Genomic DNA, 14,630 nt, shown 5'->3' with positions numbered 1-14,630 from the left:
TTATTGGTCTGTTGACAATCTCCATTGACTTTTTCTAGCAGAATGTCAGAGTCCATGGAGTGCAAACATATGGTGCGGGATAGTGAAACATCAGCTCATAGGCCATTTTCATAGAACACTGAATGGACACTAGTATTATACATCAGTAGCCTCTTAGCAGACAGTCTTCCATGGGTACTAGAAGACGTCGCTCTGCAGGCTAGGAGAAACCTGTGATACCAACGTGGTGGCTGTCTGGCTCATAGTGCACAAAGTACTACAGCATGTCTTCGCAAATTGTCTCCAAATCATTGGATTGGATGCAGACGACCTGTACCTTGACCAGTCTGTTTCCTGCATTTTACACCTGTAGACTTTTTTCTGAGGGGGAAGCTGAAAGGTTTTGTCTACAAGGACATACCAACTGCATCCAGTGATATGCAGTGACATATTACAACAGCCTTTTCAGATATCTCTGCTGAAATTCTAACATGAATGCAGCAGATGTTCCATACCTGACTCATCCTGTTTAGGTCAGGTTAATATCTGGGTAGTGTGAATATTATTGTTAGCTAGAATTTACATCTCTGACATTCCAATAAATTGTAGAAGGAATGGTTAATAAAGTTCTTGATTACATTAGTTTTGAATATTTGCGTATGTCCAACTCCCTGCCTGATGTCTGCCAACAACTTGTTAGACCTTTTCAGCAGAAAGTATAATACTTTTCTGAACCATAAATGGATAAGCATAATGTATATGGAAGCTATGTTTACTTGTCGAATAATGGTTGTAAATTTCTCAGTTCATAAAGGTTTCATTCTTATTAATAACTACAAATAAAGTTATGGAATAAGTGTTTCGGCATGTAAGTGTAAGAATCCTATTATCCCTGGAGAGGTTTCTGCAAGGTGTTTTGTTCATTACTTTCTGCGGTATTCTTACTGGGTACTCTTGGATAAGTATTACCTTTTGACATTAGAATCACTGCCCCAGAAGAATGTGCCATAAATTGAAAGTGTGCAATTTATACTAGCAATCTCATCCTCAATTCAATGCAGTTAGAGAGATTTCTAAGTGCAAAGCAGGCAGAAGTGAGCTTTTGGTTAATTTATCCATGTGCTGGCACCACTTCCTTTTGTTATACACCTATATGCATGTATGGACTTGTTGTCAATAAAATAGCTTATAACATTTATCAATAATTTGACTATTTCCCATAGTCTTATGTTTACTGTTCAGAACAAAACTTCATAATACAAACTTGGAGATAGGTCCAAGCAAAGCCTTGTGAAAAAAATGAAGTTACCTTCAACTTATACTATTTACAAATATGGTGTGGAAGGTTATGGCAGAATACAAATAATTAAGGAGTAAATATAACAACCCGCCATATAGTAAAAGTGTTGAGATATTTACAGGTACAGCTGGTGAAGTTTGTAGTCGTGTTCACATGCCTGTTGATGACTCAACACTTCTATTACCTTTACCTCAAAATCACTCTCCTGTTTATGTGTATATGTTACACCAGGGCACTTCATCTCAATAAATCACCATACCATCTCCTGTTTTCTCCCAATCATTTAATGCTCTGTAAATTTCACTCTGTTAGTTCTGCTCCCTACAGATACATATCATTGTTCTGTGTATGTTAAGAGGTTCTGTTTTTACCTTTAAAATGCAAATAAATTGATGTGTACCTCCAATTATCTCTCAAAAATCTTGTACCTGCTGTTGCACTGACATTACTTTTAAGCTATGCACTTTAGCACAGTGTATGAAAGATGCTTCAGCTAACAATTTATCCTCTGCTTCTAAGTGCTAAGCAGAGAACCTATGGTACTTTTGACTTGCCCTCACTTAATAGCAAAGGACGAGCTTCAGAAATATGGAATGTATTAAATAAAATTAATAACACACTCAAACAACTATAACAAAGAGTCAATGATTAGCATTAAGAATAGCATGAACACTTCATCTGCAGTTGATGAAATGACAGCGTCACCACAAGTTTAAACACTGAAAATATGTCCCCTGGTATCATATTTCTTCACACATTTGGCAGAGACCTCCAGCATATTTAAAAAAAAAAAAAAAAATGAAAATATCTGTTACCATGTATAACATGTTATCTGATAAGAAATCACTAGGGCAATTTTTATAGCACTGCTAAAGTAACAGCAAACCATTATTTGGTTTTCTTAGCTAAAACCACAATTAAAGGAATCTATCAAAACTTAATTATATCAATATTTTCTCACCCAATTACTGAATTACTTAGTAATTAGCTTAAATGAACACACAATAAATTGTTTATGGAGATTTCCTATTTTGTTTGCAGGGGATCAAGGTTATGAAGAAATAGAAAATGGTGAGAAGGCTATAAAATACTATTACAGTTATGGACAAGCTGGACTGGCAGTTCAGTTTGCAAAAGTAAGTTCAAAAATTGATTTATCAGTCTGCACAAAACAAGTTAACAAATTTTTTCATGGTACAATACGTTAAATGGGTTCCAAATTACTTTCTGGTTCAGTTATGGCAAATAATTTATTCTTTTTTTCATTTGCATCTTGTTCTCAAGCCAAAGTACTGTATAATTCAAACCTGTATCATTGAGATAAACAGACATAGTACAGTTCACTTTTATTCTGAAACAGCATCATATCACTATACTGACACAAAAATCCCTCATATTAGACGTAATCAAAATAAAACACCATAGAAGCTATCACTTTGCAATCCAAAAAGTATGGCACTTACTGAATTTTCATAGCTTTTCTTTTCTAAATAAGTTTAGTTTCATTTACACTATGAAGTATTATTCACTGTACTGTCCTGCTGAAAAAAAATGTTACTTTGTTGTGCATATTTCAACTTCTTGTTGGTCTGCAGAACATTTACTTTGGTGATGTAGTCAATAAAGTACCATTTTGCCAAATCAAGAATTAAAAATATTGTGCAAAGATAATAGCTGCACATATTGCAGAAGTCTCTTCATAAATCTTAGAATTATTGCATTCACTTTCTATACATGTACCCTTTACTAGCTATTTAAATGAATTTCAGATGAACTGCAGTTTAGAAACACCCAACACACCACTCAAAAATATTATTCACGAAGACTCTGGCTTCTCTAGGGTTCAGAATAGAGCTATATAACCTTGTGCAAAAGTCTTCTACAAGCTGTCTGTAGGGAATCCCTGCCAGTCCAGTAGAAAGTTTAAATCATATACAGAGTGATTCAGTTGCCCCTATCAGTGTCATTTTATGCAACCCACACTCTTATATCTGGCCTTCAAAAATGAAACATGAGATTTTCATATTGTCCTGCTAGCTACATATGAACCATTAGTCCTACAGAAAAAAGAACAGGATCTCTTCATAGGAAATTTAAAGTAGTTAAAATTTATACTGGGATACATTTTTGCTGGAGGCCACAGTTTTCAAGTTATACAGGAAAACATACAAAAGTGATCTTCTAAGACACCTCCATCTCCACACTCGTCCATCACCAGTCACGATTTCCAGTATGTTGTTCAAGGCACTCCCTCCTACCACAGTGCTAAAATTTCTGAGTAACAAATTATCCCTGATTTTTTACCTTTTTTTATCTCTATTGGCTGGGCTATTACAATGTTAGCATAGTCATCTATTTCATCAACATTATTAATTTAAATGTGCCCATGAGGGCAACGAAAGCAAATTGACTTTCATAAATCTTAGACTAAGACTAATCATGTTGACAATTTGATCCAGACTTAATTCTTACAAGCACAATAGTTTTGTATTCTGAAGACCTGATGAATACAACAATGTAATTTTTTATTTTATGCTGTTAAAATTCCCAAAATTTTAGGGGAAATTTACAGAGACATCAGTTTTACAATTTGTAAGTGCTCAATTAAGCTGGAGACATAAGAAGACCATTCAATGATTACCAAAAAAGGTCAGATGTGGGAAATAATTTGTGCAGCTACAACATTTTTTACATAGGTAGGAGGGATACCATGAACAACATGCTAGGAATCCTGACAAGTGGAGGGTGAGTGAGGGAGTGGAGTGGGGATGCATTTGAAGGTCTTTTTAACTGTTTTTCTTGAATAATTATAAAACTATGGGGTACAATGAAAACGTATCCCAGAACAAAATTTAACTACATTAAATTTCCTAAAAAAGATCCTGTTCATACTTTTTTTCAAGAAACTACTAGTTTGGGTGTAGTGAGCAAGAGAATATGAAAATCTCTCGTGTGGACTTGAAAGCTAGATATAAAGTAGCAGGTTGCATAAAATGACATTGGTGGGGGCTGCTGAATCAGCCTGTCTGCACTACAGATACATGAATTGAAAATTACTGTTACTAGTTTCAAAAGCAACAACAATCACTGTGTAAATGCCTCTAATCTTACAGTATATCAGTAACTGCTGTCCTTTGATAGTTATTAAGAATTTGTGTTAAAGTAAATGAGCAAATGTAGATAAACAAGAGCTAATTAGTTAAACTGAAAGGGAGCAGCTTTTTTGCTGAATGCATGGTTGTATTTGTTCCATTAAGTTATATTTTACACCATTTTACAGCTTTGAAGATTCTGACTATCTCTTTGGTACATAATTGTTTTAGTGAATAAACACGTTGACTCTTCATTGTAAAATCGTGGACATAATGCAAAGAATGGATGAGTAAAGACAACCATTACCTACTACAAGATTAACCATTCAAAAATTTTTGAAATAAGAAATATCACATTTGTGAACAAAAAATATACTTGGAAAATCTAGAGGTATTTTGTTCAACAGTCAATGTATTTCACTGTGCAGTAAAATTTCAAATGGAAAATGTAAAACTAAGAAAATATTTAAATTTGACTCAGCTCTATGAAGTATAATATTTTTGTAGTTGAGTCAGTAACGAGCAACTGTTTCGATTTACTTTTTCCTTTATTAAAAAATCCTATATCTCTAGACAGAAATACATCTTTCCACAGTAACAACTAACATGAAGGCAGCACTGAACTACTACCACAAACACACTACATTTGGCAGGTGCCACCACTATCTATGAATTTCTAGAATGAAGGAATGGGTACTAGAGGAAGTAAAGCTGTAGGGATGGGTCATGAGTCATGTTCAGGCAGCTCAGTCGGTAGAGCACTTATCAGTGAAATTCAAAGGTCTTGAGTTCAAGTTTCAGTCCCATCTAAGTTTTAATCAGCCAGAAAGTTTTAGCTCGATGCACACTCCACTGCAGAGTGAAAATTTCATTCTATAAACATCCTCCAGGTTGCAGCTAAGCCACGTTTCTCAGTTTTCTTTCTTCCAGGAGAGCTATTACTGCAAGTTTCACAGGAATGCTTCTGTGAAACACCATTAAACTATACATATGAGGTGTTGGAATAGTGGATCTACACAGAAACAGTGTGTTACAAGTTACAAAATAGTGTTATAAGACGGCTCAGTCTGTTAAAGATCTGCTGAATAATGTTTACTGAAAATGTAACATCTGTGTATTAAGGCAGACCATATGAAAAAGAAGTGAAAGACTAGATAGAAAGTAATGACTAAATACTTAAAAAGGCAATCTGGAATTAATATGTACTGAAATTTTTAATTTAATGACTTACAGTGATCATAGTGTAGTGGATTTGATTGTGCAAGTCACTTTCATATCTAGTGAAATCTGCAATGTCTCAGTGAAAATTGTTTGTAAAGTTTGTGTCATACTAGTGTAGATCACAAGCCATTTGAATGTTCTGTAAGACAATAGAGAGCAAACATACGCTAAATGCTAGAACTGCTAGCAGTTTTTTACACATATCATTAAAGAGAAACATTTTGTAATATAAAAAGTGAATAAAGCATTCAGAGGTGAAAAGTTGATAGTGGTGTTTGGCTGACTTGATAAGTATCAACATTCAAACCTGAGGTTAGAAAAGCATACTAATGTTATGGTATTCAACACAGTGTCAGCACTTTGTGGTCCAGTCATTTAGAAACATTTTAGGCCCAAAAGCTCAGCAATTTATACATGATTTAAAATGCTTCTGACACATTTGTGTCTGATATATCTTAAAGGGTTAATATACATTTAAAAAAGGCCAATCTTCAAGATTTATTTTTTATATTTATTTTAGTTCTTTTATGGATTACAAATTTTACAATAATTATGGTGGAAAATATAAATATCCTCCCAAAAAAAGTATGAGGTAAGTTCTTGAATAATTTGGCACCGAAATGGTTTTTATTCAGAAATGTTTGTAGCATTCTTGTATGCAGAGAGATACATTGCAATCAGGGTAATGTCAGCTCATTTCTTTGCTGTTTGCTTTGCCACTAAATTGTCTTGACTTCAACAAACAAATTTTGAAAATCCATGTTTGGTACTGCTTCACCATGAGATTCATTTGTAAAAAAGGTGAAATTAAGACAAATGAAACAGAACTAAACTGTAACTTCAGCAGCAGCATTTGTAGCAACAACATTAGCAAAGAAAAATTGTAGCTGACTGTATATTACCAAAACATTAATCTTCTTCAGATTGTTCTCACTCAGATATTTATTTCTCCCCCCTTTATAGAATCATTGAATTCTTCATCCTGAGCTTTCAAACATTCTTGTTCACCTAGCAAGCATGGCATATTTAGCAGAAGTATAACAAAATACAAAATTCACACATGAAACTCATGGCGACAAGAGCACACAATGGCTCAATGCTTTTACATTTGACATTCGAAATACTGCTAGAAATTTCAAGAGAATGCAGAATCTGTCAAGGGGTAGATAATATGGTGTCTGTATATTGCTCCCATACAAAACTAGCTCTGTTTTCAAGCGGTAAGTAGCTCACACATCATGAAAATCACAGCCTGAGATGTACTTGGGCGCAGTCATTTGAAAACAGTTTTGTGCCCTGAGCTACTATCAGGCTTGGTCACCAAAGTGTTAGTCAGCTCAAATTCTGTTGGTGTGCAAAATTTCATAACCATCTTCTGCAGCACTGAGAGAGGAAAGAAGGTTGCTTATAGATAAATCTCCCAACAGCAGCACATTAAAGAGTGCAGGATATTGTTGGTGATATATGCAGGAGGACTTATAGGAAATGCATCAGTGAATATGACAAACTCATTTTGTATCTGAATTGTTGTACTGGTTGAACAACATAATACTTCAATGGAAACTGAAATTTAATTCACCCAAACACTTAAAATAACACAATGAAAGATAATTTTAAATGAGAAACAGGACATTGCACCATATTATTTGCATTCTATTCAACAGACTAAGTGGCACATTATAAACATTGTACTCTTCATGACACAGTGTGTATGAATTGTCTTTGTAAATGTCATTTTTATTTAAGAGGCATATCGAAGTGCAAATCTTTACATTTAATTAACTCAACTAAACATATTTCACAATCACAATTTAAAATAATGCAAACAAATGACATTAAAAATCTTTTTTCTTTATGTATTACTTTCTTTTTCAGAATGATACTGAAATTATAATTGGTGCACCTGGTATATATGTCTGGAAAGGTAAGCACTGCAGAGTTCTTCTCCATTTAATCAAGTAAAGTAAAATTCACATCAGAATGTGTGCATTATGTTACTGCTGTCAAGTGTTTAAAGAAACTTCCAAAAGTTTTATTTTTGTTGTGCCAGCATCTATATATCAAATTATCCTTGTTACCCATCATGAAAAATCATTGCTTTCAGAGAAGTAGGTTCATGAAATTGATGTCGATTAGAAAAGAAATAAAATTTCTGTTACCTCTGTAGGTGCATATATCTTAATTACATACCATATAAACACAAATGCATTGTGACTGCTCACACTAACAGGGCAATATTAATTCACAACTGGTTTCTGACATCACTTAGCTAATTACACTGTGAAAGTTTCATCAAAATTTTTCAACTCTGCTTCTCAAGGAAATATTTTAAGAGACTGACAGAAAGAAGCAAAACTGATGAAAATCTGGATACTTATTAAATATGTTCAGTTAATGGCACTTACTTTCAAAGTAGGACCCACCTGAGTCCACATTTACCTACACTCATTTCTTTCATTCATTGACATCTTTCTGCACATCATTTTTTTGTGAGATTGTGCAGAGGCTTGATTTGATTAGTTTTGGCTTGTGTTACAGTTGAAGAACACATCTATAGTAAATTTCTCATTCATTGATTCTGAGTTGCTCAGTTTTGATTACTCTTGTCACAACATGAGGAAAGCTCAAAATCTAAAAACGGTTATGCACTAATACATTATGATAAAAATTTCCTTAGTACAGTGAGCAGTGTCATACATTTTGAGCCAGTGTAATATTATGAACAGCCATTAAGCTATCCATGCACTAGCTGTTCCACTGTGTCTTCATGTGAGTTCATGCTACCAACAAATAGTTACCAAAAATGTGTTAAAGATGACAAGACGGGTTGTATGATGAATGACTGTGTTTAGTTGCTATATATTAAATGACAATTATTTTTAATTTCAGCATTTAAAAATAGTAATAATACAGTTAAATAAAAGAGGTGTAAGCCTGTTTATATGAAAATTCGATTGTTTAGTGGCATTACATTACAAACTATTTGGTATTGAACCATGCTGGCAAGCCATGTCCTTTCACATCAGTTCTCAGCTATATGAACCATCCTATGTACAACAGACAATTTTAAGAGTTTTATCCTGTTACTTTATACGTATTACAGTTGGTCATTCTTTTTCTGAGTTTCATCTTTTATCTCATACAAATATTATGCACAGTACACAGATTGAATGTCTATCTGAAATGATGAATGCAAATCTTAGTTAGTAAAGTTATGACTTAGCTAACAACATAAGTTTGACATGTATGTGAGGAAAGAGGTGCCTGGATCACACTTTATTTATCCACATAGTACTTGCGCATTGGGATATGCAGTACAAGAATTGACATGTTACCTTGTATTGCGCAGTTCTTTTTTTTTTGAGGATCTGATGATGACGGTCAGCCAGAATGAATTATAACTGTAGACAATATGTCATTTTGTAAGTGTATCATGATTGCTCAAGTCTATCAAGACTTTCTAGCTTTTATAATCAAAGTTTCACTTGTGGTACTGTTTTATTTAGAGTTACTTGAAATGTTCAGCCTCATATTAATTATTAAGTTCCCTGTTTCCATTTAGTTGTGTACTGACACACAATGTACAATCCTAAAGCATAATGGTGCATTAAAAGTAAGAACTAAATGTTGAATTTCAAAACAAACATACATAATCAAGAAGCAAGATATGTGGCGAGTCAACTGAACAGCCACTCTTACTTAACATTCTATATTGGCATGCACACACCACATTCATAGTTTAACATTATCCCATCAGTATCAAACATCACAAACATCCCACCAATGAGTATTTACTGGAATGTAATAGAGGGGAATTAATATTTGTGCCACCAATTGCATTTCAACAACAATAATTTTTAACTCTTAATGAAGCACCACTCAATATATACTACTTTCTTCTCTCTTTACAGCTCTACTGCCTTCTCTTCCTTTTTTACTCCTCTCTGTTATCTTATGTAACTTTTTTTGCTTCTCATTCATACATTCTGAATTATCTTTACATCCTCCTATTTTCTATGTTTCCATGCACCTTATGTTTGTACAGCTAAATATTTTTACTTTCATCAGTATTTCATACTTATTTTTAATTGTTGTAGCTTTCATGACTTTTGATTTTATTTCCCCCTTTCATCTAGCGTTACCCCTCTCTTCATTCACCCCTGTCAATGTTTTCTGCATCTCTTATCTTCATCTGTATTCTGTGATTTCATGCAAGTATTGATTCCCATAGTTTAACTATTAGTAACAGAGTCAGCATATTAGCTTACTTTATATACTTCCATTCAATGAAACTTGCTGTAAGAATAAATACCTGATGTCCCTCTAAGAATTTCATACAGGCAAATATTTAAAGAAAATTAGGCATAAATGTCACATTACATTTATTCTCTTACGAAGTTTGTTGTGGAGCAACAGACATTATTTCAGAATAATAGTAGTGTTCATAACTATAGTAGTGATCATAACTATAACACTAGGAATAAAAATAACATCCACTATCCACAACTCAATAGTACTATTGCACAGAAAGAAGCAAAGTATGCATCCATAAAAATATTTGACCACCTCTTTCCTGAATTAAAGGTGCTGAAAGATAATAAATAAAATGCTTAAAAACACATAGGAATAATTTACATTTGACAACTCTCTCTATTCCCTAAATGAATTCTTGAATAGAAAATGTAGATGTAATGGGGTTAAATTTATCAAATTTTGTTGTAGACCTAAACAAAAGAATCCAGTTATGTAAACTGCCAACAGGTAACCATGTTTTCACTAATAAAATGTATCTTCCTTGTGAACATAATGAAATGCTTCATATTATGTTGAACTGCCACAAATATGACTCATAGAATGTGCAAAAAATAGAAAAAATAAACTAATACTATAATCTTGCTTGATCGACTGTTGTAGCTTCTGATGCCTTTTCAGCATCTTGGTTTTTCAATGCTTCAGGGGTTGGGACTACATTTACTTTTATTTATCAGCTATTCATCTTTGCTTTAATTTATCTTATTACTTGTACCGTATCTCTTTGCTAACAAAGGAACTGATTAAAAGTCCCATAAGGCAGAGAGAGACCCAATGTCTGTTCCTCATCCTGTACCTTCTGTGAGGAAACAAATAAGTACAATGCAGTACAAAACACCATATTACAATAATTATTAGCTTCAACATTTATATTTGATGTGTTTCAAGGATCTGCTATCATATTCAGAACAGAGGAAAGTGACAAATCTAAATACACCAAAGTGGCAGTTCCAAATCCACGGCATACTCCATTACTAAAAGAAGATTCGTATTTTGGTGAGTAAATACAGAGTTAGTATAATCTCTCTGCGACTGATTTTCAACAGTTTCTAATAGCATTGTACATTTTTAAGGTTATTCACTGGGGACAGGAAAATTCTATGCTGATACAAATGAAGTATTTTACGTAAGTGGAGTTCCACGTGGTGCAGATTGCAAGGGGAAGGTGAGAGAGAATGTGTGCTCATATATACTTTATTTTATGGTCCTAATTTCATATAGTGCATTCTAATTTTATTTGAAAATAGTTTGAAATTTTGCCTTTGTCTTTATCTGTAAATTATTTGGCACATATGAAAAATAATAAAAGGTAAAATTTAATGTTCTCTGTTGAGTCCTCCCTCAACATGTCCTAATTTAAGTGTGTTATCTTACCATGATAACTGAAATCTGGTAGCCTGCATTACCTAACAAATGTAATGTATAAATGTAATCACATTTATTGTACTACATAAATTATAAATAAAAATTTCTCACCTCCTATTTGACTGCCCATAGAGACAACTTAGTATTGGGTATGTAGGGTTGTTAACCATTTTATCTAACCACATGGTGGAGTCAGTGGTGCATCAAAGCATAGGCACCTACTGTGGTGTCAGTGCGACATACTGATCTCCAGGCAAGCAGGTGTGGTGTGACAAGGCCATTGTTTGATAGCCAGTAATGGTTATCTCTGAATTTCTTTGTATCTGCATCTTTATCGGTGATGCTCAGAGCAGCTTTACTCACATCCTGTCCACAGCTTCCTTCTTAATTACTCACCAAGTAAAAACATAGTGGCATAGTGCAAATGTCTTGGCTGCAGCAGTCACTCACGGTCTCCTGATGCCTGATGTGCAGGCAGTGTCTTTTGACTGCTGCAATTAGACTTCAGAGGCAGTATTCAAGTTGTATTTGGAGATGTAAGCCAGACAGCATGAACTCAGTCAAATGTTCATGCGTCCAATCATTGGACAGAAAAGAAAACTAACTAACACAGAAAGGGAACTAAGGATCTCATAAAAAGCCAATATACCCCAGGATGAATACAGGAATCAGATTCAATGTCTGAAAACAGAGTGGGAAATGAATTGACATCCCTCCAGAATTCCAAGTCAGAATGTTCTACGAGAAACAACATGTACATCACTTAAACATGACTTGCAATGAAAATCTTCCACAAATATCCCTCTGAAAGCTTTTGTTCAGAAGTTTTGTTCTTCTTTCCCTACCCTTATGCTTCAGGATGCTGAATTTCTGATCATATTGTGTTGTTTTGCTGTGTCTCCCAATGAATGATTCATTCAATTCCTCCATCCTTCGCCCGCATCTCGTGGTCGTGCGGTAGCGTTCTCGCTTCCCACGCCCGGGTTCCCGGGTTCGATTCCCGGCGGGGTCAGGGATTTTCTCTGCCTCGTGATGGCTGGGTGTTGTGTGCTGTCCTTAGGTTAGTTAGGTTTAAGTAGTTCTAAGTTCTAGGGGACTGATGACCATAGATGTTAAGTCCCATAGTGCTCAGAGCCATTTTGAACCTCCATCCTTCCAGTCTTGGTTATAGGATACCAACCTTTTTGATTTTGATTTCAAAAATCCCTGGACAGCAGCCAGCATGAAACACATGAACTTCAGGCTGTGTTCCAGTGGTGTTTTTATCACTGCATCAGCCTCTACCCACAGAAAATACCCTGTTGGATTTCTCCTGAGAAATGGTTGTGAATGTTTTCAGATGTCCTGTCTCTGCTTCCCTTGATCTCCAAGAAGGAAGCAGCTTTACAGCAGGTCCATTTTACTGTAACATGAAACCCTTTACACCTCCTTCTCAAGTGTCTCAGGTCCTGGGAAACTTGATGACGTCCTTCACCTGTCAGTCAGTGTTTGAACAGGATACCATTTTCAGAGTAAAGTATAACACATACAAACCACAACTGTCTATCTTCTGTGGTTTTGTGGAAAGTCTCACAATAACAAAGTGCAGCTTAACTGCAACCCTATTGTTTAGAGTGGCAGGCTGCAAAGTATTACAGTAGGAAAATTTCTCAAGAACAGGCTCTCTTCTGTTCTATGACATAACAATTCGTGGCTGTATCTGAGGCACCCATTGGCTCCCTAACACAGTGAATTTGCAAAATTAGAGATCATATGTAGAGAGAATGACGCATTTCACAAGATGCTCACGAAGTTTATCTATGCCGAACAATAGGTTTATTCAAGACACTGAAAGTCACTTGATGTATATGGCAGTGAAGTTTTAATACAGTAATGTTATAGGCAGTCATTCCTGTATCACTCCTGAATACAATAATGTAAAAACTCTTTCCCATAACTCTCTGTAAGTGCTATCATTAATAAAAAGATTTTCCATTATTACTGTAATTATTACTATGCTGTTAATGGGAAATTGGTCCTTGATATTTCATAAGTACCTTTTCACAACAGATTTTGACTACTGATACTGTCATTGAAACCTAATGTCCACTTGTCTCTGTCGGTGCTCATTACTTGATGTCTGCTATTAATCCAGTCTGACAGGATCCCACTTATTTAAGAAAGATTCAGGAACAGACTAAGAGTCTTCCTCAAGTATTCCATTTTTTGTTTTTTAAATGGAACAAATTATTGAGCCAAACATTTTAAAGCCACATGATCACTTCTGTTCATAGCCCACTTCTGAACTTTATTATATGACTAATTGACAATTTGTTCTGTTATGTTTACTGAATGTCGAATCTCTGTTTACGCACTATGCTGTAACATTGCAACTACATTTTCATCTATAAAATAAAATCATCTTTGAAGTGCTTGACAGTTAAAAATTACAATTGTGGCAAAATCAAGATCTAATATAAATATTACAGTGATATAAAATACACATCCCTTGGTCCAAATAGTCTGATAAATTGTAGAAGGAGTGACTAATGAGATATTCTGTATTCTTTTATTTTGTCTCTGAATATTTGGGGACTTTCAATTAGCTGTCTGACATATACTAGCAACCTTTTATAGACTTTTGAACTTCACTCTGAACCCTAGAGAGAGATGCTTAGACTGTCTGAAAATTAATTTTCCATCTAGCCCATTGATCTCTGGTTATGGAGAATTCAAGGTATCCTTTATCAGAACTGTCCAATATCAAATCTACACACATCAAAAAAAGTTTTGTGTCACCACGGTGTGCAGAACTCCTGAAAATAGACATTGACTGTGGATATTGTATCACAGACACAGTCCCTTTTACTGTTCAGAGATATCAGTAAACTCACCCAAAGATGTAAACAACCATGCTTGAGCAGCACCTATTAGACTGAGGGGGTCTGATAGCCAATCATGACCCGTCATTCCATGAAGAAGGGGGTACATAGCTCCTGTTGTCTGTAGTTCAACCATGCCTAGATGGTCAATACTGTGGTTCGATTGTGTCCACATTGTTACTTTGTGCCAGGAAGGGCTCTCAACAAGGGAAGTGTCCAGGCATCTCGGAGTGAATCAAAATGATTTTGTTAGGATGTAGAGGAGATACAGAGAGAAAGGAACTATCGCTGACATGACTCGCTCAGGCCGCGCAAGGGCCACTACTGAAGTGGATGACTGCTACCTACGTATTATAGCTCGGAGGAACCCTGACAGCAATGCCACCGTGTTGAATAATGCTTTTTATGCAGCCACTGCATGTCATGTTATGACTCAAACTGTGAGCAATAGGCTGCATGATGCACAAATTCAATCCCGACGTCCACGGCAAGGTCCATCTT

The 14,630-nt window shown here is 35.0% G+C and overlaps 1 protein-coding gene across 2 annotated transcripts in view; it reads left to right on the top strand.

The window, feature by feature from the left end:
• Window positions 1-14,630, top strand: part of LOC126190823 (integrin alpha-PS4-like) — a 175,916-nt gene that overhangs the window by 85,193 nt on the left and 76,093 nt on the right. For both annotated transcript variants that reach the window (XM_049931393.1, XM_049931392.1), the window contains exons 5-8: window positions 2,321-2,415; window positions 7,468-7,516; window positions 10,792-10,899; window positions 10,977-11,068. In XM_049931393.1, coding sequence (XP_049787350.1) covers window positions 2,321-2,415; window positions 7,468-7,516; window positions 10,792-10,899; window positions 10,977-11,068 — 344 coding nt within the window. The remainder of the gene's footprint in view (window positions 1-2,320; window positions 2,416-7,467; window positions 7,517-10,791; window positions 10,900-10,976; window positions 11,069-14,630) is intronic.

The sequence above is a fragment of the Schistocerca cancellata genome, chromosome 6 (assembly GCF_023864275.1).
Source record: "Schistocerca cancellata isolate TAMUIC-IGC-003103 chromosome 6, iqSchCanc2.1, whole genome shotgun sequence".
NCBI classification, from domain to species: Eukaryota; Metazoa; Arthropoda; class Insecta; order Orthoptera; family Acrididae; genus Schistocerca; species Schistocerca cancellata.
The sequence above is the reverse complement of the archived record's forward strand: the minus strand, read 5'-3'. Positions and strand labels throughout refer to the sequence as shown.